This window comes from Cynocephalus volans, chromosome 10, assembly GCF_027409185.1.
Source record: "Cynocephalus volans isolate mCynVol1 chromosome 10, mCynVol1.pri, whole genome shotgun sequence".
NCBI lineage: Eukaryota > Metazoa > Chordata > Mammalia > Dermoptera > Cynocephalidae > Cynocephalus > Cynocephalus volans.
In genome coordinates this window covers 107,779,276-107,806,455 of record NC_084469.1, presented here as the reverse complement: position 1 = coordinate 107,806,455, position 27,180 = coordinate 107,779,276, and the positions used below count along the sequence as shown (strand labels likewise).

The window sequence follows — 27,180 nt, the reverse complement described above, 5'->3', positions numbered from 1 at the left end:
AGTGGATGGAGACGTGACTAGTTAATCGGATGGGGAGATAAGTGGTTGGTTTGAGTATGTGGATGAAGAGGTGGGGAGATAGATGGGTGGTTGGATATGTGGATGGGAAAAGGCAACAGGCCCATGATAGGGTCGTCCTGGAAGCTGTGATCCTGGGGGCTGGGTGAAGGGAGGGTTAGCATTGGGGACCAGGATAGCTCTAGGGTCACAGAGGTGCTGAAGTCCAGTGTGGATGACGGGGAAGGAGGGAGTGAGCTTGTGGTTGAAAGCTCACCGTTCGTGAGCTAATTTGGAGCAGGGGACTGGAGCCTGAGGACTGGCTGGATGGAGTCCTCCATGACCTATCAATGACCTATGAAGGAACTTCTCTGTCCCCTTTGCACTCTAGTGCTATTAGCAAGCCTAGCATTGGAAGAATCGGTGGGGTGATGAGGAGCCATTGAGGGCGGGAGGACAGGGGTGTTGTTATGGTAACAGAGCCTGTCCCTGGCCTCTCGGGCCGCGCGGGCTCTTTAAGGGTGACCCACTTGGCCACTCCCAACATGGCGGCGCGCCCGCTGGCCGTCCCCCCTGGGGCGGTGCAGGGGGCGCTCCGGACCTCCCCATCATGGCGGCGCGGCGGGGCTGTCGCGCTGAGGTCACGGCGACGCGCCGGGGGGGCGGGGCGGCGGGGGGAGCGATTTAAAGGGACAATGTCCCCCGAGCGGTGGAGGCGGCGGCGGCTGCGGAGGCCGCGGCACAGGCACCGGGAGCGGCAGCGGCGGTAGCGGCAGCGACGGCCACACCGAGGAGGGAAGCTCCAAGCCCCGGCACCCAGCCGGCGGCGCCGCCTCCCCGGTGAGGCCCGGCCCGGCCTGGGGAGCCCGCGGGCGGGGCGGAGTCGGAGCGGAGAGGGGGAGGCCCGGGCCGGGCCGAGCCAGGCGGGACCCCCCGGGGCGGGGGGCGGGGCGGGGCCTACAGGGGCGGGGCCTGTCTGGGGGCGGGGCCGCGCAGGTGGGGGGAGGGGCGGGGGTGTTGGGGCAGGTGTCCCCCCTACCTCGGCGCGTCCCGCGGGGTCTCCCGCCCCGAGGTGCACGGGCGGAGGACGCATCTCCAGGACTCTGGTCCCCCGAAGGGTGAGCAGGCGCAGCGCAGCCCCAACCTCTGTGACCCTGGGGGGAGTCCGGGCGGGAGCCCTCTCCCCACGCTGCCAAAGTGCTCCGAAGTTGCGGTCCCGCCGGTTCCCCGTGGGCAGTGCCCAATCGGTGGGCACCCGCAGGTGCTTCTTCTGGGCCTAGGCAGAGACCCCCTCCAAGACTGCCAGCCCACGGACAGGCCCCCTGGGAGTCCTCAGGGCCCCGAGGGCAGCGCCTGCAACCAGGCCTGGAGCCCCGGCCCCGCCCCAGTTGCCTGGGCCCGTCCTCCCCACCATCTCCCTGGGGAGGGCGCCTCATTCCTGCCCTTCACTTTTCGTCGTTACCTTGAAGGTATTTATAGGTGGAGAGAACACTCTCCCTCCCCAGGGTCCTCATTTCTGGACCAGGTGCCCCATGGTTCCCTTTCGCCTGTGGACTAGAGCAATCTTGGTCGTGGGGGGCGGGGTGATGGAGGAACCCGAGCTGGGTATGCATGAGAGAGAATGTTGGCAGAAGCAAAAGGGTTAATGCTGGGGTCACTTGAGGCAGTGTGTGGGGGTAAAGGGGTTAATGCTGGGGAACCCTAAGATCCTGTGTGGGGGAAGGATTGGAGTGTGGGAAAAGTGCAGGACTAATTGATATGGGCAGCCAGAGTGAGAAAGGTGAAGGGGTAGTGATGGGGGTGGGGGTGGGGGGCGGCTGGAGACCACGTACAGACCTGCATAGGACAGGAGTGCTGAAGTGGTTGGGACTGAAGCTGAGCCATAGGAGGTGCATGTGCTGGAAGTGGGGGCACAGCTGGGGAAAGTGCAGCTGTGCGTGAGTGAAGGCAGGCATCTGGGAGAAGTGATGGGATTAATGATGGCAGGAAACTAGGTGTCTAAGCGTGCATGTATAAAAAGTGCAGTAAACTGAGGCAGGGCAGGACCTGTGTGAAGAGAGTAGTTATCGATGGGGAGACTGAGGTATGCAGAGGGTAGGGACCAACGGGATAGCATGTGTGTGGGTGAGGACTGGGGTTTTGAGAGAGGGGAAACTGAGGCAGGGTCCCTTTCCTACCTCCCCTAAGCACCTTTCTCTCTCTGCCTCCAGACCCACAATGTCCTGTTGAGCCAGCCCAGCAGCTGAGTGGAGCCAAGCACAGAACATCCATGGAGGGGCCCCTGGCAGGTGGCCTGGCTGCCCCAGATCGTCCTCGAGGCCCAGAGAGACTTCCCGGCCCAGCACCAAGAGAGGACATCGAGGGTGGGGCCGAGGCTGCCGAGGGGGAAGGTAGCATCTTCCGGTCCACCCGTTACTTGCCTGTCACCAAGGAGGGCCCCCGAGACATTCTGGATGGCAGAGGTGGCATTTCTGGTAAGAGGGTGGGCCTGTGGGCCCAAGGGAGCATCTACCCTGGTCTCCAAGGCTCAGAAAGAGCAAAGTCACCCAGCCCAGCAGGGGCTGAGCTAGGATTCTGATTCTGCTTGGCTCCAGAACCTTCTCTTCTGTACTCTGCTTAGTTTCTCATTTTACATTTGTGAAAACAAAGGCCCTGGGAGCCAGTGACAGGACGAAGGCCCCCCAGTGGGTAGCAAGGAGCTGGGACCTGCTCAGGTCAGCCTGGCTCTCACCTCTTAGCACATTAATTGGGTCCAGATATAACCATCTCAACACCCTGAGCTCCCTGCCTCAGCCCACTTGTCCCCCAGGTGTATCAGTCCCCCACTTCCATCAGTCTATCCCAGCTCCTTCTTGCTATCTTGGTGAGTCCTGCTACTGATCCATGGGCCAAAACAGTTGGGGCCCTCTAGTGGCTAGCGTGAGACTGGGTAGTCAGGGATGCTTGCCACCCCTTCATGCCTCAGTTTACCCAGCAAAAGGGTATCTCACACTGTCCCCACCTTAAGATTTGTTATTCAGTCATTAAATACCGAGCACCTAATATGTGCCAGGCTCTGTTCTGGGTGCTGAGAATACAGCTATAAAAAAAAGAGGCAAGAGTTCCTGCCTTCAAGGGGCTGACATTCTAATAGGGGAGACAGACAAGCAAGGAAAGGAATATCATAAGAGCAGGTAGTGACAGATGCTGTGAAGGTATTAAACAGAATGCCAGGATTGTGCCTGGGGTACCTGGGAAAGCCTGCCTGAGAGGGTGGCATTTGAATGGAACATGAAATAAATGGTGGGAAGGGCATGCCAGGCATGGGGACTGTGAGTGCAAAGGCCCTGTGGTGGGAAGGGACCTGGCATGCTCAAGGACCAGGCAGGAGCCTCGCTTGGCTGGGGATAGGGGTCGGATGCATCAGACCTCTCCCTTCATCTCCTCAGCCTGCCCCAAAGGCTTTGGTTTCCAGGAACCTCCAAGCACCTCATCAGGGATTTTCTACATGCCAAGCCCTTGTGTAATCTTCTAATGTCATTCTCAGAAGAACCCTGTGGGGTAGCCTCAGTTATTATTATCCCATATTAGAGATGGGGAAACTGAGACCCCGAGGGGTGAGGTTGCCCAGGGTTACACAGCCAGGCAGTAGCCCTCAACCACCATGTTGCATCCTTGTGGATCCTTGACCTGCCGCTGCCCACCACTTCAGCACACTCATGATGCTCAGATATTTATAACCACCTTCTGGAGCCAGGCACTGGGGCACAGCGGTGACCAAGTACACACCGTCCCCTGCTGTCATGGACCCCATCATCTGGGGCAGGGGAAACAGACATGCCGCCAGATGTTATGACACAGTCACAGGGGCTGTGATGGGAAAGCACCTGGACCTGGGTGGTGTCCAGGAGTCCTGGAGAAAGTGAAGGAAGGAGGATGAGAGACAGTGAGTCAGACAAAAGGGACAAGGGGTGTCTAGGCAGGGGGCTCTGCACATGCAAAGACTTGGAGGTAACTGGTGGCACCTGCAGGTGTCAGGCAGGGGGATGGCCAGGTGAGACCCCTGAGGGCAAAGGGTTAGCCCAACACCAGAGTATCAGCACTCAGAGCACCTTAGCATTCTCTTCCACCAAACTCAGGCTCAGAGAGAGGCAGGACCTTATCCCAGGTTGCACAGCTGGCCAGGGCAGGGCCAGAACCTCAACTTTATGGGAGTCCAACTGTACAGCCTCTGAGGTCCCCAGGGTCCTCTCTAGGTCTGGTTCCAAGGGATTGGTCATTTCTTCTTTATCTGGCAGGTCTGGAGAGACGGGGAAGCTAGGTAGGTGTGGCCTTAATCCCCATGCAGAATCAGCCAGGGTCTCCTGCATGCACCTGTTTTACATCCTGGGGAGGAGGGGGATGTGGCTGTTGAGGGGGGCCAGGCCCACCCTTAACAGTTTCCCTGAGTATAGGGGGGCAGGGGCAGGGGTGGCTTGACTTGGAGTGGGGTCATGGCCTGGAGGTTGGAGCAGGACCTGGGCTTAGGACACCGCGTCTCTCCTGTTGCCCAATCATCCTGCTCGACCCCCTCCCTTCCCTGATGCGGGCACCTGCCCTAGGAGTCTTGTGATGCCTATAAATAGGAACGGCCTCCGGGGCTGCCATTACACCCCAAAGCCGGGGCCCTCCCTTATCCCCACTCAGCCCCTGGAGCCCCCCAAGGACACTGTGAAGCAGCCACCTCCAAAGTTCTCTGCTTGGACACGGACGTGTCCAGTGTTTCCTCTGTCCTCCATTATGGCTGCTGGCCTGGAACCCCCACACCTCCCTGCAGCCCCTGCCTGAGATGCGTCTCTGGTTGGGCCTTCCAGGTGCAGCAAAGGCTCAGTGGGGCTGAGATATTCTGCATGGATCGATAAAGAGTCTGGTGCGTGCCTGCCATTGTGTTGGGGACAGGGGACCCAGGGACAAACCACACATCATTTCTGCCCTTGGGGGGGCCCAGGCTGGGGAGGAAATCAGAACATGGAATTAGGGGGCCTGAGGCTCCTAGAACCAGCCTCCAGCGTCCGCTCTGGGATGACACTGAGCCAGCCATGACCTCCCCAAGGCTCTCACCACCCTTCTCTCCCTCCACCGCCACTTCTCTGGATCGAACATTTACTGTGATCTCATTGGTACCCATTGCTGGTCCTGCAAGACTGGATCAGTGTCTGTCCGCATCGTACAGAGGAGAAAACAGAGGCTCGGAGCAGAAAAGTCAGGCCCTTCAGGTCTTGAACTCAGATCCATCTGGCTCCAAAGTCTAGGTTCTTGGCCATTCTATCAGGTTGCCAGGCTTTGGGTTCAAGGCTCACGAACACCCCTTGCTGCCACCATTTACAGACCCTCTCAGGAACCCCAGGTAAAGGCTGTGTCCCGGTCACTTCGTCTGAACCATAGGGACTTTGGATCCCCATTGGCTGTGGAGGCAAACCCCTCACCCCCAAGGTATCTTGGACATGGACAGGTCCCAGATTGGCCTGCTTCCTCTGAAGTCGCTGCCACTAAAAATAGGAGCCTCGCTGGAGCTGCTCAGACAAAGAGGCCAATGAGGCCCCCTGGCTCGTGGAATTCTTAGACAACAGCAACTGCAGAATCATCAAATCTGGGGTGCCCAGAATCTCGAGAGCTCGGGCTTCCAGAATCTCAGAAGCAGGAGGCTGGGGTCCCTCCAACCCAAACCTCTAGGCTGTGCTAGAGCTGGTCACCAGCGAACCAGTTGCTCTCTCCTGAGAAGTTTGCATCTCTGACTCGAGTGTTCTCGAGAGACCCTGTTTCCTGAGGTCTCACTCCCTTGGCTGGTTCAGGCCTTACTTCCCCAACTCTCCTGCTTCCTCCAACACCCCACCCTAATACCAGCCCTTGCACTCAAGCATGGCCTGCTCTCCATCAGTTCTCAAATGGGTGCAGTTCTGTGCCCCAGGGGACACTTTTGTAATGCCTGGAAACATTTTTGGTTGTCATGACCATGGGGTGTGGAGGGACTGGCATCTGGTGGGTCGAGGCCAGGGACGCTGCTCAACACCCTACAATGCCCAGGACAGCCCCCACCATAGAGAATGATCCGGCTCCAAATGTCAGTAGTGCCAAGGTTGAGAAACTGCTCTATCTAGACAGTGCAAATTTTCATACACCCACCCTGATCCTCACCTTCCAGCGGCCAGGCAACAGTCACAGGCCTTTTGTCAAGCTCAGCAGAAAGACCATCAGGCAGCAACCACACCTTTCTAACCACCTCCCATCCCCAGTTTTCATTCCTTGACTCCTGACAGTCAGCTCTCAATTTCCTGGGTAAATTGGATGGTGGGGGATTGGAAACAAAATTAGCCCCAGCCTTGGCCATGATTCTGGACCATCCTCAAACTGAGGCTAATCCAGCAATTGCATCTGTTGGGCTCTGGACGGGGCACAAGTTCCCCCAGCGTGTTAACCTTGGCTGAGGCAATTGGCCTGCTCCCCGATTGGCATGCTCACCCTCGTCAGGCAAGCGTGGCGGGCAGGAGACACGCAGGCCAGGATTCCTGTATTCACTCCAGGCACTGGCTCCACAGGCAGATAATGGAGAGTTGGCTCTATCTGTGTTGGGGGAGGGGGTACCCGGGAGGGGATCCCATTCTATGACTTAGGCCTGGAAGCTAGCTGGCAAGTATTTGTTGAGCACTTGCTGAATGCCGGGCACTGGGATGCTGCAGTGAATGAGGCTGACAAAGTCCCTGCTAGCAAGGGACCTAGACAAGCAGTCGTCTAGAGAAAGAGCCAGGCAACTTCAGGGAGTGCTAAGGAAGACATGAAACAGGTACTGAGAGAGGAAATCATAGGGGCTCACTTGAGTATGTGGCCAGGGAAGGGTGCTCTGGGCAAAGAAAGTAGCAAGTACAAAGGCCCTGCAAAGACTTAGGTGGGCATGAGACTTCAAGAAGAGGCCCATGCAGTCAGGGTGGAGGCAGTGAGGGGCCAAGAGAGGGAGGTGAGGTTGGAGAGGTCAGTAGAGGTCCGATCTCATAGGGCCTTGTAAAATCTGGCTTTTATTGTAGGTATAATGAAAAGCCAGGTGAGTTTTTTTTTTTTTTAACCAGGGTGTGAGTTTTTAAAAAATTGCCCCAGCTGCCCCTGGTGGGGGAAAAGAGAGGAGTCTTGGAAGGCAGCAGGCCCCTGGGGTCCCCCAGGAGAGCTAAAGGGACTCCTCCAGAGAAACCCCTTTCAGGGCTCAGGAATGCAGAGGCCAAAGGCCTCTCAGGGAGAGGGTTTGGGAGCCAACAGGGCCCTTCCAAGGTGCCCGGCAGGGCTCCTGGAGCTGGGGTGCGGAGAGCCCCAGCCAGGGGGACCCCAGCCCCTCAGGGTCTCCCCTCTCTGTTGCAGACGGGCAGCCCCATCCCGGCCTCAGCGAAGCCCTCCCCCGTGCCACCTCCGCCACCCATCGGATCAGCAGCTGGTGAGTGCCATGCTGGCCCTGACCTTAGGGAGGGCAGGGGGGCAAGCAGGATGTGCCTAGGCCCAAGAGAAGCCCCTTGGGGAAGGAGAAGGGAACAGGAGGGAATCAGGAGGCCAGGCAGGAGGAGGCGGCAGCTCCCGGCAGGCAAGCCCCTGGGTGTGTGCTGGGGGTGGGGGGAGGTCTGGGATGAACACAGGCAGTCAACTCTCATTATCCCTGCCAGGAGCAGAGCCAGAGGGGCAAGAGCCTGGAGGTCAGACCTTTGGAGTCCTGTCTCTCTGCCAGGTGACCTTTAGAATGACACTAGGCCTCTCTTAGCTTCAGTTTTCTCATCTGCAAAATGGAGTCCATAAGATGCATCTCATGAATTTGCCTTGAGGATCCAAGGGGCATTGGGCAAGAGCAGGAATCCACAGCAATGCTGATAGACACTATACTTTATTAAACAGCATGGCAGGTGCCAATATGTAATAACAATCTTATCGGGACTAATAAACTCACAATTAGTAATAGCTGCTATGTGCTAGGCTCTCAGCACGTGTTTACCCCACTGAATCTTTGCCTCAGCCCTGGAGGATGGTCCAATTAGTAGTGCATTTCACTGATGGGGCTTAGAGAGGTGACCCTGTGGTCTCCGCTCAACATCTGGATGGAACCCGTTTCCTCATCTGTTCCATGAGTATGATCAATACTCCCTCATAGAGGCAGGATCTTGAAAATGAAGCGAGTATCAATCAGGAACAGTCATGACAAGCACCCACATTGGTCATGGGCTTACCAGGAGCCAGGTATCAGGTGAAGCAAAGCATTTCTCCAGCATCGAGTTGTGTAATCTTTACCCTATGTTTCGTGGGATCAAGATTCCCATTTGAAAGGTTGTGGTTGTGAGCATTTAAATAAGCACCTGCCATGGGTGAAGTTTTCATTGATTGCGCCTGTGAGAAAGCTCCTTAAACATTGTATAAGGATGAGGAGGTTCCTGGATCCTGGCAAATGTCCCCATTTTTAGAATTGGAAAACTGAGGCCCAGAGAGGCTGCCTTGCCTCTAGAGCCCCACCCCATCTCCACCCTCCACCTGAGAAGTCCAGGGTCATTAGGGCCAGAGGCTGAGTGGAGACCTTTAATCGCTCCTGACTCTGCCCCTCCAGGAGGGGAGATGCAGAGAAAAGGTGCGTCCTTCTGACTGTTCTGCCACAAAGTTAGCTTTCACTAAATTGGGGGAAAGATGAAACTAAATTAACTAAGTCACCCCAGTTTGGGGAGGACTAAGACAGAAGCAGCCTGGAGCACAGATCAGAGCCATGGGTCCTCCTGGGGGAGAGATGAGAGTTGACTGTGCCACCAGACTTGGGGACACTCCTTAGAGGTGGCCCCATCCCCATGTAGCTCCAAGTGTGGTCTCCACACATTCCCCCTGATGCATTGGAGCTGGGCTGTATGAACAGGTGCATCCTGAGAGTTGAACCTGGCTTTTGACCCAACAGCTCTGGAAGGGTCCATGTGGACTCCTCCCACCTCCCCACTCCACCCCCATACTCCTGGCTCCTCTGAGGTCACCCTCACGCTGTATCTCTGAGACCTGCCTCAAACGGCCTGGGAAGATTTCCAACACCACACTAGAAAGGGACACTGAGGCCCATGGCTAACCTATCCCCATTGGCACTTCCTTGCAGCTGCTGGGATGGAGGCAGCCTGGATTTCCGGCCAGGCTCCCCACCACCCCATCTCCTGGGCCACTTCCCTGGCCCCCCTGATGGCCAGGGGCTGTGGGAGCACCCCATAGTCCAGGAGGCCAGGGAGGGCATCCTATCTGAGCCAAGGTTCAAGGACTCAGTCATTGTGAGAGCCATGAAACCCCATGCTGAGCTTGAGGGCTCTAGAAGGTTCCTGCACCACCAGGGTGAACCCAAGCTCTTGGAGAAGGCCCCCCGGGGCCGCCGCAGGTTCGCCTGGCTCGGAGATGAGGATGAGCAGGTCCCCCCCCAGGACACAGGGCTGCACATGGACCTGCCTCCGCCCTCCTTCAGGAGGGTGTTCTTGCCGGTGGAAGACCCCCCTAAGACATTGGACATGGCAGTAATGGATGCCCGGGAGGACCCAGAGGACCTCGAGGGGCTGGCCCAGCCATCTGAGTGGGTCCTGCCCATGTCAGCCTCAGAAGTGGCCACGCAGACCTGGACAGTGAACTCAGAGGCGTCTGTGGAGCGGCTGCAGCCACTTCTGTCCCCCATCCGGACCAGGCCCTACCTGTGTGAGCTGCTGGATGAGGTGGCTGAAGGGGTGGCCAGCCCGGACGAGGACGAGGACGAAGAGCCGGCCGTGTTCCCGTGCATCGAGTGCAGCATCTACTTCAAGCAGAAAGAGCACCTCCTGGAGCACATGAGCCAGCACCGCCGAGCCCCAGGCCAGGAGCCACCCGCTGACTTGGCCCCACTGGCCTGCAGCGAGTGTGGCTGGGCCTTCGCTGACCCTGCTGCCCTCGAGCAGCACCGGCAGCTGCACCAGGCCTCCAGGAAGAAGATCATTGAGGAGATTCAGAAGCTGAAGCAAGTTCCAGGTGACGAGGGCCGGGAGGCACGGCTGCAGTGCCCTGAGTGTGTCTTTGGCACCAATTCCTCCCGAGCCTTCATGCAGCATGCCAAGCTGCATGTGCGTGAGCCACTGGGCCAGCCAGTCAAGGAGCCTTTTGGGGGCGGCAGTGGGGCTGGCAGCCCAGGCCCTGATGCCAGCACCCTCATCTATCAGCCCTACGGAGCCGCCTCGGGCCTCAGTGCCTGCCTCTTCTGTGGCTTCCCCGCACCCAGCGAGAGCCTGCTCAGGGAGCACGTGAGACTTGTGCATGCCCATCCCCACTGGGAGGAAGATGGTGAGGCTTTCGAGGAAGACCCAGCCAGCCAGCCGGGCACCAGCCAGGATGCCTACGCCTGCTTCCCTGACACCGCTGTGGATTACTTTGGCAAAGCTGAGCCACTCTTGGCCCCCACGTGGCAGGAGAACCCTGCTGGATACAACCCTGGCCTAGCCTTTGGCCCAGGCTGCCAGCAGCTGGGCATGAGGGATTTCCCCCCATCAAAGCCACTCCCGCATGGCTCGGGCCAGAGGCCTCTCGGAAGGCTGGCCTTTCCCTCACCACTAGCCTCCGCCCCGTACTCCTTACAGCTCAGCAGAAACAAAAGCATCGTCCACCCGCAGGCCCTGGGGGACCAGAGGCGCCCTTGGAGCGAAGAGGAGGACGATGACAATGACGTGGATGTAGCACTGACCTCTGAAATGGATTTTTCCCCTGAAAATGGGATCTTTCCACTCCCAGCTGCCCCCAGCCTCATCCCACAGCCGGCCCTAGAGCTGAAGCGGACTTTTCGAGAAGCCCTGCAGGCCACCAAGGCCTCACAGGCACAGCAGCAGCAGCTCCAAGGGATGGTGCCCATAGTGCTGGTGGCGAAACTTGGGCCACAGGTCATGGCAGCGGCGGCCAGGGTACCCCCGAGGCTGCAGCCGGAGGAGCTGGGGCTGGGGGGTGCCCACCCCCTGGACTTCCTGCTCCTGGACACACTCCTGGATGGGGACCCGGCCATGGCACTGAAGCACGAGGAGCGGAAATGCCCCTACTGCCCAGATCGCTTCCACAATGGTATCGGCTTGGCCAACCACGTGCGGGGCCACCTGAACCGTGTGGGCGTCAGCTACAATGTGCGGCATTTCATCTCTGCTGAGGAGGTGAAGGCCATCGAGCGCAGGTTCTCCTTCCAGAAGAAGAAGAAAAAAGGTAGGGTGGTTTCTCTTCGGCACCCACCTCCCTCCAAGGTCTGGGAGACACACAGCTGGGCAGCCAAATTCTAAAACAATCCACCCTGACTCTAAACCCTCCCTTAGCACCAAGCAGGGTGAAATTTGGGCCTCTCCTCCTTAGAGACCTGGGAGCCAAGATGGAAGTGTGGGGATGCCCCAATGCCCTGGCCATTACAGTAGGAGCTGGAGGAAGGAGTATGGGCATAGGAGTCAGCCCAGGTAGAGAACTTCATTTGACAAATATGTATTGAGCAGAATCCCCTCTGTTCTGGGCACTTGGGGGCACAGTAGTGAACAAAACAGCAGTTCTTGTTCTCTTGGAGTTCATGGCCTAGTCCAGCAGTGGTTGGACCCCTGGCAGCCTTCAGAACTCCCTGGGGCTGCCTATGAGGTCTGCAGATTCGCATGCAACAAGGTTCTGATTCTGGAGGTCTGTCTCCAACAGGAGTGCCCTGAGTGGTTCTGATGTTGGGAGACATGGAGCCCACTGGGGAGGTGCTGGTATGGTGTCTGAGTGAGAAAGAGAGAGAGAGAATATGTATGTGTTGGGGGTGAGGGGCAAGGAGTGGACAGCCAGGAAACCAGTCAGTTATGACATGGGATGATGGGGCTATGATGGGGAAAGTTGGAGGACCATGAGGCTGGGGAAGCTCAGAGATGTGGGACTCCACTTTGAGGGCTCAGAGAAAGCCCCCAGAGGAGGGTGTCATGTCCATTTGTCCATTTCTTCATCAAACAAATATTTAATTTACAGCAATGGGGTGGTGGTGAGCAAAAACAGACATGAGAAGGGCTGGCCAGTTAGCTCAGGTGGTTAGAACATGGTGTCGATAACGCCAAGGTCTAGGGTTTGATCCCCGTACTGATCAGCCACCAAAAAAAAAAAAAAAAAAGATATGAGAAAGGTGTTCACTGAATATTCACCCAACTGATTGCAAATCTGCAACTAGAGAAGTGCTTCTGAGGGAAAGGCCCCTGATGCTGCCAGATGTGCAAGGGGAGAATTGGGAGTCAGGCTTCCTGTAGTGGTGGGGGGCAGGGGTCCCATAAGCTGAGAGCCAAGGGGCAGGCAGCAGGCAGGAACAAAAGGTTTGGCAAATTGGAAGGAAGGCAGTCCATCTGCAGAGGGCGAGAAGCCCTGGGATCTGGGAGGGCTTGAGACTGGGAAGTCGCTCCATCTCCAGCCCAGGCAGTCCATGTCCTCTCTCCACAGTGGCGAACTTCGACCCAGGCACCTTCAGCCTGATGCGCTGTGACTTCTGCGGGGCCGGCTTCGACACACGGGCCGGCCTCTCCAGCCACGCCCGGGCCCACTTGCGTGACTTCGGCATCACCAACTGGGAGCTCACGGTCTCACCCATCAACATCCTGCAGGAGCTGCTGGCCACCTCAGCCGCTGAACGGCCCCCCAGCCCCCTGGGCCGCGAGCCTGGGGGGCCACCTGGCAGCTTCCTGACCTCCCGCCGGCCCCGCTTACCTCTCACAGTGCCCTTCCCACCCACCTGGGCTGAGGACCCTGGGCCGGCCTACGGAGATGGTAAGGGGAGGGGGCAGGCTGGGCTGGAGCCCTGACCCTTCCCAGGGGCCCAGAGGGATGGAGGAGTGGCAATAGAGGGCAGCCACTCTGCTTTCCTGGAAGTGTTTCAAGTCACTTTACGAAGTATGTTGACAACTCTTCTCACAAGTACCCTGCCCCTTAGGAGTCATTTCTGTTTCACCTTAGGGGCTGGCCAGGGCTCATTCTGAATCTAGTTTCTTCCTGCCCTTCCTGACAGTGATTTTAACAAATGCTTATTGAGCTCTTACTAGGAGCCAGACATTGTTCTAAGAATTTAGAAACACGAACTCATTTACATCCTCACAACAACCCTATGAGGTGGTTGTTATCCCCATTTTACAGATGAGGAGACTGAGGCACAGAGAACTTAATTAACTTGCCCGAGGTCACACAGCTGGAAGGGTGTAGCTGGGAGTTGGAAACCAGGCAGTCATTTTCCAGATTTCTTGCTCTTAATGACATCTTCTATTTTGAGCAGCACTGTCAAGATCGAGCTTTCTGAGATGATGGAAATATTTTCTAGATATCCCTGCTGTTCTATAGGGTTACTACAGGCCACGTGTGGCTGTTGAGCACTTGACATGTGGCTCGTATAAGGCTAGTGGCGATCGTATTGGACAGTGCAGATCTAGAGTCTAGATTTTCAACCAATGCCTGCTTTGTCCGGCAGCACTGATAAACCCCTCCCATAATTGAGCACTAGCTATGTGCTATCGTTTCAATCTGTATCATCTCATTTAAGCCTCAAAACAAGTCTGTGGGAATAAGAATGGTGTGTTCCCATTTTACAGATAAGGAAACTGTGGGTCATCTGCTTTGCCGAAGCCACACAGTGGCAAAGCTGGACGTTTGAGCTGGTGGTGTCTTCAGTAGAGGATTGCTTGGGAAATCCAGCATAATATTTGGTGAACAAACCCAAGGCTGGGCACCACAGAGGGAGGGGAGAAGTGAAGGACCCAGCCTTGTAAAGCCTGACTTTGCAGGAGCCTTAACAAGACAGAGAACTCAGCTGTGAGGAGTAGCGGGTATTGAGGAACGAGGGGTGTCTAAACGGGGAATTATCCTGGGGCTGCTTTGGGCTGGGGCTTCCTTCTATGTTTCTCCTACCTGCAGCTTCTAGGGTCGTACCTAGATCTGTACTCTGGGCTTAGCTGGACTCATCTGCAAGCCCGCTGAAGGGCACCTGGGAATCTGCAAAGGGAAGGGTGGGGCTGTCTAAGCCGCCTCCCTTCCTTATACGTGGAGGAGAGACTGAGGCACAGAGAAGATAGTGGCTGGTTAAGATCATGCCTTAGGGATAAGCTGAGTGGGGATGTGACCTCAGGCTTCTTGCCTCTGCTGAAGGCTGACCCCTAGGTCTTTAGTTCACATGCTTGGCTTGGTTTTTTAGTATCTCAGGGGTGGCTGGGAGGCGAGGCTGGCTCTGAGGATGGCTAGGGGTGCAAGAGGCAGTTTGTAGGTTCTGGTCCTGCCTCCTCCCTTCTCTGTCATCTTGGCAGAGGCCTGCATGTCAGGTTCATACCCCTTACCTGGCACTCCAAGGATAGGAGCATGTGCTCAGTGTGACCAAGCCACTGGAGTGTGAGGAATTTGGCACTTCCCTGGCCTTGTCCTTGGAAGGGAGAGCTGTGACCAGGCTTTCAATGAACAGTGAAAGGACTGGAGCTGGGGGGGTTAGGGAGTGGTTAGGAAGATCCTGGAAGCCTTGCCTTGAGTGAAGATGTCCAAGATTAGGGATAGGTCTGGGCACTGGCCCTGCATGGCTGTCCTTAGAAGCCTCTCCCGCCTCCCCAAGGGGACCGGCGGGGGCGGGGGCCAGGCTGGGAGGGGGGCAACGGTCACACTCTGGCCCCACCCACGCTGTCAAGGAACAGTTGGGGATAACTGGTTTGGCGTTGGGGAGTGAGAAACGAGCGGTGCTTGAAATGTGGTACCGGCCGTTTGGAGGTTCCCTAGGACTGGGGGACAGCAACATCGGGAGATAGCTGGATACCAGGATGATGTTGGGGGGCTCCTAGTGGTTGGGACCAGGTGTCTTCCAGGATCCCCGACCCGGAGGGAGAGACCTCCAGGAAAGGGAATGGGGCAGGGTCCCAGGGCAGGTCCTAGCTCCGCCCGTCGGGGCTCTAGGAGTTGGGATGCTGTTAAGGTGGATGCGTGTGGCTGGAGGATTCCTGTCCTAGCTGTGAGGATGTCCCGGGCCCGGGCGGGGGCAGCAGCTGGAGGCCGCTCGGCGCGCTGCGTGCATGCATGCATCCGCGAGTCGGGGAGCGCGGGCGGTTCCCCAAGGCTGCAGCCGCCAGCCCGCGGGACCTGGACGCGCGTTTCGCTTGTGGCCCTCGGCGCTCGGCCGGCCAGCCTGGGCGCGCCCCGAAGGGTGGGGCGCAGCGGGCTCGGCGGCGACGGCGCTCTGCGCTCGGCTGCTCCCGCCTGGGGCGGCCGCCCCGCGTGCGCCGGAGCCAAGATGGCCGCCTCCACCGCCCAGTGCCGAGTGACAAAAGCGGAGAGCAAGGCGGCGGTGGGGCCGCGCGCGGGGGGTGGCCGGGAGCGCGCGCCCGCAGGGGCGCCCCCGCCCGGACCCCCGAGCCCGGGCCCCACGGCCCTCCCCGCGCCGCCGCCGCCCCCACCCCCGCCGCCGCCGCCGCCGCCGCCGCCGCCACCGCCGCGGGATGGGCCCAAGGCCGAGCCGGAGCCGGGGCCGGGGCCCGGGCCTGGACCCGGGCCCGCGCCCGCGCCCGGTAAGAGCCCGTGCCGGGAGGGTGCGGGAGGGGAAGGTCGACGTCCTGGCCGCCCGTCTAGTCGCCGCCACCCAGACGCCCGCCGTCCGGTCGTCGGGACCCCCCTCCCCCAGTCACGTGGGCTCCGGGCCTCCTGTCGCCGCTCGCAGGGTCCCGGGCCTCGGAAACACCCCGCCGCCGCTCCTCGGGCCGCTCGCCTCATCTGACAGATGTCCCCTGCTCCCTTCGAAGCCCCAGGAGCGTTCTAGTCGCGGTTCCGGTCACCGCGGCGCCGAAACACACTTAGGCCCTACCCCCACGGTCCTTGTCCCATCTGACAGACGCGCCCACTCTACTTGGAGACTTTGACAAAGTCCCGGTGTCCCGGTCCCCAGCGGTCTCCTGGCCTGCCTGCTCCTTGCCTCCATGAGATTCAAACTGAGTAGGGGACCTGCCTGGCCCCCTGCCCCATTATATCTCACCGAGTGCCCCCAGGGCCCCATCTGACAGTTTCTTCCTTCTCAGAGCTCTGGCCGTCTTCCAAACTCTAAACTTGGGGCTCAAAGAGCCCCCCCCCCCAGGCCCCTTTCTCTAGAAAATTAGACCGTGAAAACCCACACATGATTCCCTTTCCCCACACACCTCTCAGGGAAGCTTACCAGCCTGACAGATACCTCAGGAACTTCACACAAAGTTCTGTGGTTCCCACTCTTCCTGTCCCCAGCCAGATCGCTGCTGGTTCAGGTTCCCGGCTTTCACCTTCTCCCACTTGCGGCTCAGCTTGTGATGAGCTGGCCCCAGCTGTCTTGTCTGGTAGATTCCTCACAAGTCCGACGGAGCCAACTCCCTGTCTTTGGCTCTCTGTTTCTGTGTTGTCTCTCTGGCCTTCTGACCCTTGTTTTCTTTTGTCGAATATCCCATCTGATTGCCCCAACCCTCACCTCCCGAGACTGACAGATGATCCCCCTCACCAGTTCTGCTCAGAGAGATGTTTTCTCTGAGATCCCCTAGGATGGGAGTCTTGGCTCAGACTTGCACTGTGTTCTCTGACCTGTCCATGTTCTGCTGGTTGGAAACTGCCACTAGTCTCCACTGTCAGTGGGCAGCCTCAACATCCCTGCACTGAACTGGCGCTGGGGGGATGGGTGGAGCCTGAACTTTCCTAAGGTGAGCTGCCTCCCCGACTGAGAGCGGGTATCAAGGATGAGGAGGAACGGCCATCCTCTCGATCCTTCCGGGAGTAGACGGCTCAAAATTTGCCTGGGCTGAGCCTGTCTCCTCAACCCCGCAGGCCTGGGTTCTGAGGAAAACATAGTGGTGGCCATGGACTTGGGCTCCCCCCCACTCCCTAAGAAGAGCCTGCCTGTGTCTGGGGCCCTGGAGCAGGTGGCCAGTCGGCTGAGCAGCAAAGTAGCTGCAGAGGTTCCTCATGGCAGCAAACAGGAGCTGCCGGACCTCAAGGGTGAGTGGCCCAGGCATCAGGGTGGGGGTGTTGGCCAGGCTGGTCACTCTCACAGGGGAGCTGTTAGGCGTGAGGGTTAATGTGGGGCCCCAGGTTACATGGCTTTCTTTCCAACCCCTTCAAGCATCAGGGAAACACCCAGCTGTCTTCTTTGAGCTTCTGCAGTCCTGAGCATGCATGACCCTGAGCTGTACCCTCACTGGGGGAGGGTTTGGCAGTCAAGGGCTCAGACCCAGTTCATTTGCCGACTCTACCCTCAGCTGTGTGATCTTTCACATGACACCGATTTGTATGCCTGTGGATCCTAAGGTCATTATTGAGTAGTGATGGGCACTGTGCTCGACCCCAGGGATGTGACAAGAACAAAATGGCCTTGTCCTTGCCCTTGGGGGGTCACTGAAGCTGGGGACAGAGAGGCAGAGAAGCAGACAGGCAGGGATAAGGGCTCTGCAGAAGAGGGTGCAGCAGATCACAGGGACTGTGGCTGGGCCTCCACTCTGGCGTTTGGGTTTTGATTGAGCCACAGAGAGTGGCTAGGACTTAGCTCAGTGAAGCACGTGGCTGGCAGGTCAGTGTTTGTGTGAGCCTGTTGTGAGGCACCCTGGTGCGTGAGAGATCTGAAAGGTGTCCCACTGGCTGGAACACAGAAGGGCTCTGCCTCCTGCTCTATCCCCTTGGGTACAACTCTTCCCTTCTCTGAGCCTCAGTTTCCTTCTTCCAAACTGGACAGGCTAATCTCCACCTCGTTAGGGTCACTGTCAGGATCAGGGGGGTTGACATAAGCAAAACACTTCCATGGAGTCTGGTTGAGTAAGACCCCAGGGAGAGGAGAAGCGGGAGAGCTGGGCCCACGGGCTTTACAGTCTACTCTCCTGGCCTCCGTGTCACCCTCCAGCCCAGAGCCTGACCACCTGCGAGGTCTGCGGTGCCTGCTTTGAAACCCGCAAGGGCCTGTCAAGCCACGCGCGCTCCCACCTGCGGCAGCTGGGGGTGGCGGAGTCGGAGAGCAGCGGCGCGCCCATCGACCTCTTGTACGAGCTCGTGAAGCAGAAGGGCCTGCCTGATGCCCCCCTTGGGCTGCCCCCAGGCCTGGCTAAGAAGTCCAGCTCGCTGAAGGAGGTGGTTGCTGGGGCCCCCCGGCCCAGCCTGCTCACCCTGGCCAAGCCCCTGGATGCCCCTGCTGTCAACAAAGCCATCAAGTCGCCCCCCAGCTTCTCGGCCAAGGGCCTGGCCCACCCACCCAGCTCTCCACTCCTCAAGAAGGCACCGCTGGCCCTGGGGGGCTCCCCTACCCCCAAGAATCCTGAGGACAAGAGCCCCCAGCTGTCCCTGAGCCCCCGGCCAGCCTCCCCAAAGGCACAGTGGCCTCAGTCTGAGGATGAGGGGCCCCTGAACCTCAGTGAGTGTGGGTCCCAGGAGCCGAGGGAGGTCCCGGCACTGGGAGGGACAAGGGCTCAGGTCGGGCTGCAGGGCCCAGGGTGGGGGTAACAGGGACTGCAGCTCCCATGTACTGGGTCGGCCGGGTTAGAGTGTTGGTTGAGGTGCTGTGTCTCCTGTTGCACTGCCCAGCACGTGATCATCTGTCTCCCACTTTACTTTGTTGATCTTCTCCTGGAGGCCTGGCTGCAGCCGCTGAGTCTGCCCAGGTCATCCCTGCCTCTTAGGGGCAGCTCTTGGCCTTCTCTGGGCCTGAGAGTGGGGGCAGCGAAGGTAATTAGGGCTCTGTGGGCCTGGCTTCCCCAGCGGGAGTCCAGGGCATCTTGGGTCCTGCTGGTAGACATGTCATCCACCTGACAGGAGGTGCCCGTAGTTGATCCTGTCTTCCTGTCTTCCTGGCCGTCCTGTGCAGACCTCTCTCTCTGTCTGTGCGAGGGCAGTGGATCCCCACCTTCTGGGCTGCCTGTGGGCTTGGCAAGTAGGGCTTGGGAAGAAACCTTCCAGGCGCAGTGAGTGAGCGGGTTTAACGAGGGCATCTCAGGACACCAGGCTTTCCCAAACATTTGTGGGCATTAGAGTCTGGGGGTGACCCCAGGGTTGGCCTCCTGCCCAGTGGAGCACCCCAGTTGGCACCTCATGTCCCCTTGAAGTTGCTTCCTCTGAGTCTGCTGTGTTTCCAGGAGCAGGGCCTGTGGCTGTCTGGCGCTCTGCACTCACCTACTCCACGTTGCTCCCATATCAGGGGTCCCAGGGGAGAGGGCCTGGGAGCATCAGATTTTGCCACTGGAATTAGGTCACTGCCCGTCCACCCCACATCCTTAAGCTCTCCATACTCACCTTGATGCCAATGGGCTGGGCAGGGAACAGAATGTCCTGCTTTCTAAAACCTCTCAGAAGAAATCTATGGCCCAAATGTTGGTCCCTGAACTGCCTGGGCAGCTGAGATTCACACCAAACACTCCTGCCTCAGTCCTCCAGGGCCGGCCAAGGTGGCGGCCGTGAACCCCCCCCCTGTGTTTTGTCTCCGCAGCTTTAGATAGTGACGGGGGCAGAGAGCTGGACTGCCAGCTGTGTGGTGCCTGGTTTGAGACCCGCAAGGGCCTGTCCAGCCATGCGCGCGCCCACCTGCGCCACCTGGGCGTCAGCGACCCGGACGCCAAGGGATCCCCCATAGACGTGCTCCACGGGCTCATCAGGAGGGACGGCGTCCAGATCCGCCTCCCACCCGAGCGCAGCGCCCTGGCCCAGCTGGGGCGGCCTCCTCCCGCCTCTGCGGCCCTCTCCTTGCTCCCCCCCCCACCGCCGGCCAAGAAGGCCAAGCTGAAGGCCGCGGGTACGGCCAGCCCCTGGGGGAAGCAGGACCTCTCGGCCGCCGCAGCCGCCGGCATTTTCTGGGCCTCTGATGTGGAGCCGTCTCCTCTCAACCTCTGTAGGTTCTCGCTTCAGCCGCCCCCTCCTCCCTGCGGGCCCTGGAGCCCCTCCCGGGGGGGTCGCAGCCCCCTCCCTTCTCCCTCCTGCTGGTGCAGGGAGTAGACGAGGGCCTTTGGCAGTGGGCCAGTTCTACCCAGAGATCTTGCTGCTCTGCCCTCTCTCTTGGCCTTTGACCTCTGCAACTGTGACCCTTCCTGAGAAGGCCAAGGTGGGGGGGGCCCTGCCTTTTGGTGTGGAAGGCATCCATATCTTTCCCCCATGTGGACGGCACGTGGCACCTCTGCTGCCGCTTTCTGCCCTCCTGCACCCTCCCCCCGCCTTATTGGGACCCACAGAGTTGGTTCCAGTTCCATCCTCCTCTGCCAGAACCAAGGGCTCTTGCGCTCTCCGGAGCCTCCCCTTGCTCCTGCTGGGTGTCTGCCCCCCCCCCCCCCCCCCCCCCGCCCCACTGTTCATCTCCCTCGCTTGCACCTGCCCTCCACCACCACCCTAGCCTGTGGGCATGCTGCTGCCCACGCCCAGCCGACCAGGACACTCCTGCAGGTGACCATGCTAGAGATGCCCACAATGCTAACTGCCCCTTTCTCCTCCTGCCACAGCCTCAGGCCCAGAGCCAGCGCGAGACATCCGCTGTGAGTTCTGCGGTGAGTTCTTCGAGAACCGCAAAGGCCTGTCCAGCCATGCACGCTCCCACTTGCGGCAAATGGGTGTGACCGAGTGGTACGTCAATGGCTCACCCATTGACACGCTTCGGGAGATCCTGAAGAGACGGACCCAGTCTCGGCCAGGTGGACCCCCCAACCCACCAGGGCCTAGCCCAAAAGCCCTGGCCAAGGTGGTGGGCAGCGGAGGTCCTGGCAGCTCACTGGAAGCCCGCAGCCCCTCGGACCTTCACATCTCACCCCTGACCAAGAAGTTGCCACTGCCACCAGGCAGCCCCCTGGGCCACTCACCAACTGCCTCTCCTCCCACGGCCCGGAAGATGTTCTCGGCCCTGGCTGCACCCTCCCTGCCCAAGAAGCTGAAGCCTGAACAAATGCGGGTGGAGATCAAGAGGGAGATGCTGCCGGGGGCCCTTCATGGGGAGCCACACCCATCTGAGGGTCCCTGGGGGGCACCGCGGGAAGACATGACACCCCTGAACCTGTGTAAGTGTGACCCTGTGGCAGGGCAGGGAAAACAGCTGGAGGCATCTCCTCCCTGCCTCCGCTTGGGGGTAACCACAGAGCCCAGGGTTGAAATGCAAGAGCCACACAGGGCTAGCTGTGTGTTTCTGCTATGTAGTCTCCTGCAGCTGAGCTGCTTCTTGATTCTCTTTTATTCCTACAAGGGAGGCAGAATTGTGTCATTCAGCAATGACAAAAAGATTCTCTCTTGTGTCATCTTCAGTTGATTGGTAGTGGCTCCTAACCAGATCCTAGGGAAAAAGACTTCAGAGATTGATTAGTGATGTCTGCTATGTGCAGGAATATAGGGACTGGCTGGGGATGTCTGAGCTGTGTCTTTCTGGCATTTCTGGTAATTAAGTACTTGATGTTTGGAGTCAAGTTTGTGTCAAGATTTCTGTTCCTCCACAATATAGCAGTATGTGACCTTGGGCAAGTTTCCTATTTTGGAAGGTGGAGATGAGCATAATCCTATCTCTCTATGGTTTTCTTAAGGATTAAGTGGGATAAGGCACTTAGCACAGTGCCTGGTCACAGAAGACTCTCTGCAGGCAGTAGTTATATGTCACTGTCTCTGGCTGTCCGGTCCCGGCATCGCTATATTCATTCTGCTCAGGTTGTTTGAGTGCCTACTGTGTGCTGAGCAGGCGAGGGTGGCTCAGGATCTGCCTTAGAGCGCAGGTGCTGGCTCTGTGCCACGTGCTCTGAATGCACTCCCACCCCCCACCCACCCCATTTTAGGCCCTCCCACTAACCCTGGGAGGTGGGAGTTTTCATCTCCATTTTGCAGAGGGGGAAACTGAGGCTCAGAGAGGGGAAGTGGCTTACCTAGCATCACATGGGGAGACATCGTGACCCCAGCTAGAATTTGAGGTGACAGAACAAGCAGAAGGGCTGGATGTACATAAGGGCTTCTGGATGCCCAGATGAGGGAGCAGGGCCTTGGGGTCTGGTGGGGGGCTGTGGACAGGGGCAGCCAGGCAGCTGGCACTGATATGGGGCCTTGAGCTTGGAGGCTTCTTGCCCGCAGCCACTGCCTCCTTCTCCCCCTCCCCCCCACCCTGGACCCCATACAGCGTCCCGGGCAGAGCCGGTGCGCGACATCCGCTGTGAGTTCTGCGGTGAGTTCTTTGAGAACCGCAAGGGCCTCTCCAGCCATGCACGTTCCCACCTGCGGCAGATGGGCGTGACCGAGTGGTCCGTCAACGGCTCACCCATTGACACACTGCGGGAGATCCTCAAGAAGAAGTCCAAGCCGTGTCTCATCAAGAAGGAGCCTCCGGCCGGAGACCTGGCCCCCGCCTTGGCCGAGGATGGGCCCCCCACAATGGCCCCTGGGCCTGTGCAGTCCCCACTGCCGCTGTCACCCCTGGCTGGCCGGCCAGGCAAACCAGGAGCTGGGCCGGCCCAGGTACCGCGAGAGCTCAGCCTGACGCCCATCACTGGAGCCAAGCCCTCGACCACTAGCTACCTGGGCTCAGTGGCAGCCAAGCGGCCCCTACAGGAGGACCGCCTCCTTCCAGCAGAGGTTAAGGCCAAGACCTACATCCAGACTGAACTGCCCTTCAAGGCAAAGACCCTCCATGAAAAGACATCCCACTCCTGTAAGCAGCGGGTAGCAGGGTCCTGGGGGGGCATCCACCAGGGCCTGCAGGGTCGGGCAATGCTGTGAGCGTGCACGCTGGTGCCAAGTCCCCCCGACCCTCACCCCCGTGCTGGGTCCATAATGGGAGGTGGGATCGGCTCCCAGCTGCAGTAGGGCGGTCTAGGTATGCATGCCCCCTACTGGTGGTGGCTGAGCAGCACCTCTTCTGCCCGCAGCTACTGAGGCCTGTTGTGAGCTATGTGGCCTTTACTTTGAAAACCGCAAGGCCCTGGCCAGCCACGCACGGGCACACCTGCGGCAGTTTGGCGTGACAGAGTGGTGTGTGAATGGCTCACCCATCGAGACGCTGAGTGAGTGGATAAAGCACCGGCCCCAGAAGGTGGGCGCCTACCGCAGCTACATTCAGGGCGGCCGCCCTTTCACCAAGAAGTTCCGCAGTGCTGGCCATGGCCGCGACAGTGACAAGCGGCCGCCCCTGGGGCTGGCACCTGGGGGCCTGGCTGTGGTTGGCCGCAGTGCTGGGGGGGAACCAGGGCCTGAGGCCAGCCGGGCAGCTGACAGTGGGGAGCGGCCTCTGGCAGCCAGCCCACCAGGCACTGTGAAGGCCGAGGAGCACCAGCGGCAGAACATCAACAGTGAGTGCTGGCAGGAGGTCGTGAGGGCGGTGGGCACCCGCTGGGGCCCACCCGGCCACCCCACTGGACTCTCTGCTGTACATTCACTTCCCCAATTGTTCACCCATTCACTCCTCCATCCACCATCCCACTGGTCCAGGTGACATCTGGTCACCAGCTGTCCTGTCTTATAAGTCCCCACAGCATTTGCCCCTTGCTCGCTGAAAGCAGGAACATCACCAGGGCCCTGGCCTTCCTGCTCATCTCCCATTCCTCTCCCCACCTTAGAATTTGAACGCCGACAAGCCCGCCCTCCTGATGCCTCTGCAGCCCGGGGAGGCGAGGAGGCCAATGACCTGCAGCAGAAGCTGGAAGAGGTGCGGCAACCCCCACCGCGGGTCCGGCCAGTCCCCTCCCTTGTGCCTCGGCCCCCCCAGACGTCACTTGTCAAGTTCGTTGGTAACATCTACACCCTGAAATGCAGGTACACTTCCTGGGCTAGGGAGGGAGACCACCCGGCTAGGCCTTAGCCACCTGGAGCCTTGGGACAGGACAGGGTCTGGTGGGGGTTGGGAGGTGTCACCTCAAAGGTGCCCTTGGATGTGGTAGGGCCCAGGCTAAGGGCTCCTCCCAGACAGCAGTGCCTCAGAGCCTCTGAGCATTGTAGCTGTCAAGACCTGGATTTAAATCCGGGCTCTGACACTTAGCAGCTTAGGGACCTCAGGCAAGGACTTACCTACTCTGTGCCCCAATTTCTCCACCCGTAAAATGGGGTTGATAACAGACGTACCTAATAGATTTGTTATGAGGACTAAATGAGTCTAATATTTATAAGGCAACAAAACTCTGCCTGCACATGTTAAGCACTGACTGTGTTTTGATTAAGAAAATAATAGGTCTTAGTTCTTACCAAGGTCCAGGCGTCCATCAGAGACAAAAATACTAGGACTCTGAGACATCAGGTGGCTTGCCTCAGGCTACACGAGTCAAGTCAGAAGTAGTATTCGAACCCAAATCTCCAGGACCATGGAGCTTAGGCTCTGGGTCCCTGCCCTGTGTAGGCCTAGCTTGGTGCCACAGGGGCAGGAAGAGGAGGAGGGGTCCTGGCAATTTGGGTAGGATCTGCTTTTCTGCACCTTCTACCATCTCAGATCATATGCATCAGTCAGATGGTAGAGGTGCTTGGGAAGCTAGAAGGCTCTTACCCAGCACTAAAGACTTCCATGAACATAGAGGAAGAGGTTTCCAGGGGACCCCACCATGACCCCATGAGGGGTAAAGGTGGCTGCCCATGGGGAGATATCTAACTCTGGGCCCCTTCCTTCAACCCCTGGGCTTTCTCTGTCCACACTGAGTAACAGCAGGTGTGCTCAGGGACATGAGCAAGGCTATGCTTCTGCCTCTTCTCACGGCAGTGTCCACTCCCTCTCTCTCTCTGTTCCCCCGGGCAGGTTCTGTGAGGTGGAATTCCAGGGCCCCCTCTCCATCCAGGAAGAGTGGGTGCGGCACTTACAGCGACACATTCTGGAGATGAATTTCTCCAAAGCAGACCCCCCGACTGAGGAGCCCCAAGCCCCACAGGCACAGACAGCAGCGGCGGCAGAGGCTCTCTAACACAGAAGCATTCCAGATCCCCCTTTGTGCCACCTCTGTCTCCTCCTCTTCCTCCTCTGTGTCCTCTTCCCTCTCCCTCTTTCTTTTCCGTTTCCAAAGGAGCAAGCCAAAACCTCAAACCGGCACCCCTTGGGGGCCGGGCACACTACAGCCGGGGCGCCGGGAGCCAGCTAGCCGCCCTTTCCCCAGCTGAGGACTCTGGGGCCATAGGGTGTCTTCCTTCAGCCCATGCCTACCTGGTCCAGCAGGGCCAGCAGCCAGGTCTCTGGTCTCTGGTCATGATCTGGTCACAGGGGAGAACAGAACTCCCCCAACTCTAGCAGCCAGGCAGGGCTATGTCTGCCATCCATGGCCATTTGCAAAGACCCCAAAGACCCCTTTTCTGGTTCCCTCTTGCCTCCATGAATATCCTCTCACACGCACGTACACGTGAACACACACACGCACCTCGTGAGACCCGGGGTCTGTCCCAGCCCCCCAGTTCCCGAGTCGAACGACCACTTCATGCCACGGTGCTTGCTCAGGGGAGCCATGCTCCCTCTGCGGCCCGCAGGGGCCTGGGAGCCCCCACTGAGCCCACAACGCCACGGACATCCTTGTTGGCTGCCCCCCAGAGGGGCCTTCCCAGCTGGGAAGAGCTCAGAGCTGACAGCTGCCTCCTGCCATGTCAAGGTCCCCCAGAGCTTCGGGGGCTCCGGGGCCTGGGAGGGCGGGGTTGCGGGTGGGAGTCTCCTCCCCCACTCCTCCCCCCTCCCCCTTTTCACTGTTGCTTTCTATGTATAGCTCCCTAGACCTTTCACTTTTTTAAAAACGCGTTTTGTGTAGAGAATAAGGAACATGGATCTTTTTATTTTGCAATTCTGGGCCAGCTAGAAACTGGGAGCTGATTGACCTTTTAACTTTTTTCAGTGGCCACATTTTGGTTATTGATGTACCTAGAAGTATGTAAATTAGATTAAATTTCTTTTCTGGAAACACCCCGGGGCAGGCGGCCAGCGTGTGTTTTTCTGTCGAGTGGACAGGCTGGCATTGGCTGGCAGCCGGGGCTGGGATCAGGGCCTCCTCCACCTGGAGGCCCTGGGTTTTCCCGTTGGCTGCCACGCCAACTAAATGCAGCTGGGGATGGGCCCAAGTTCCCAGCTGTTGTCCCTCAGTGCCATGGCTGGTGGGGGTCTCTGGCTGACTGGCGAAGTTGCTCCTGTGAGCAGAGCAACCAGGGCTCTGGGCCGCTGGTCTGGGAAGGGAGCCAGGATCGAGAAGCAATTGAGGATAGAAAGGCTTTCCAAGAGCAGGAGCTGTCCAGTGAGGGTGTGGGGGAGGGAGAAACATACTGGGAGCACTTAGGGGGCCAGTGAGGGTGCAGAAAGCTGGGACTTGCCTGCCTTCAAGACATGTGACTTCTATGGAGACACATGCACCCCAAACCCTAGTAACATGAGGGGTAAAAAGGAGCCACTGACTCCTTTCACAATGCTATTTATTTTCTCACTCTGCAAATGTTTATTGAACATTCCTGAAATTTTAAAGAGAGTTTGTTGGCTGCTCCTTCTTGTTTATTGCATGTGGCTTTTTAGCTCATCATTTTCACTAAAGGGCCAAGTGCTGGAAAGTGGGATGATCTCATGGGGTGTGGACAGCAGGGCCTTGTGTACCCCCAACCCTTTTCTCCCTGCCTCCCCTACCATACCTCTGCCTGGGAGGGAGGGGTTAACAGGCTGCAACAACATGCCCACAAGGGTGGTCTTGGCCCACACACTTGGGGTCAGGACTCACACCCCGTGTGTGGTGGCAGAAGGCCTTTCAACTTGTGTCCATCCCACTCTGTGGGTCACTATACCCATAGGAAACATGGAGGGCATCTTGTGGGACAAGAGCTGACCCAAAGGTGCTTCCTCTTTCAACTTTTTATGAATCAGTTTTTAAAATATAAAAGTGATATCAGCTGGATGTAAAAAAAACAAAGTTCAAACAATACAAGAGCTTGTAAAGTGACATGGGAAATCCCTCCCCACCCACCAGGGTGCAGTGATGGCTGTGCGTGTTTTTGCAAGGGCACCTACAGTTCTTACCACAGAGTAATCTTTTCCTAAACCTTCCTAGTGAGGCCCTTCTCTGCTTCAGACATTCTATTGTCTGTCTCAGAGGTGTTCTCAGCCTTTGAGTCTCTCAGTCTGTGAGGGTGTTGGATCTTAATGAAATGATGGCTGTGGCCATGCCATGGAAGAAGCTATAAGATTCAGGAAAGGTGCCCCAGGGCCCTGCCTTAGTTTGGAGGACAGGCAGGCATCCCTGAGGGTGATGAACCCCAAAGCCAGAATGCAAGTCCATCAGAGCTCTCTGTGCTTCATGTGTG

At 58.4% G+C, this 27,180-nt stretch overlaps 1 protein-coding gene across 7 annotated transcripts; it reads left to right on the top strand.

The window, feature by feature from the left end:
* Positions 1–1,037: 1,037 nt before the first annotated feature.
* WIZ (WIZ zinc finger) lies at positions 1,038–26,130 on the top strand. Of its 7 annotated transcripts, XM_063111107.1 has the most exons (13): positions 1,038–1,115; positions 2,208–2,471; positions 7,360–7,432; positions 9,107–11,199; positions 12,436–12,759; positions 16,789–16,959; positions 17,855–18,358; positions 19,427–19,825; positions 20,427–20,975; positions 22,070–22,597; positions 22,815–23,234; positions 23,502–23,697; positions 24,665–26,130. In XM_063111107.1, the coding sequence occupies exons 2-13, from the start codon at positions 2,267–2,269 to the stop codon at positions 24,825–24,827; spliced, it is 5,625 nt and encodes a 1,874-aa protein (XP_062967177.1). In that variant the 5' UTR covers positions 1,038–1,115; positions 2,208–2,266; the 3' UTR covers positions 24,828–26,130. The 7 variants fall into 7 exon arrangements, with proteins under 7 accessions (XP_062967177.1, XP_062967180.1, XP_062967181.1 ...); XM_063111110.1 differs by lacking the exons at positions 1,038–1,115; positions 9,107–11,199 and having other exon boundaries at positions 2,451–2,471; XM_063111111.1 differs by lacking the exons at positions 1,038–1,115; positions 9,107–11,199; positions 16,789–16,959 and having other exon boundaries at positions 2,451–2,471.
* The last annotated feature ends 1,050 nt before the right edge of the window (positions 26,131–27,180 follow it).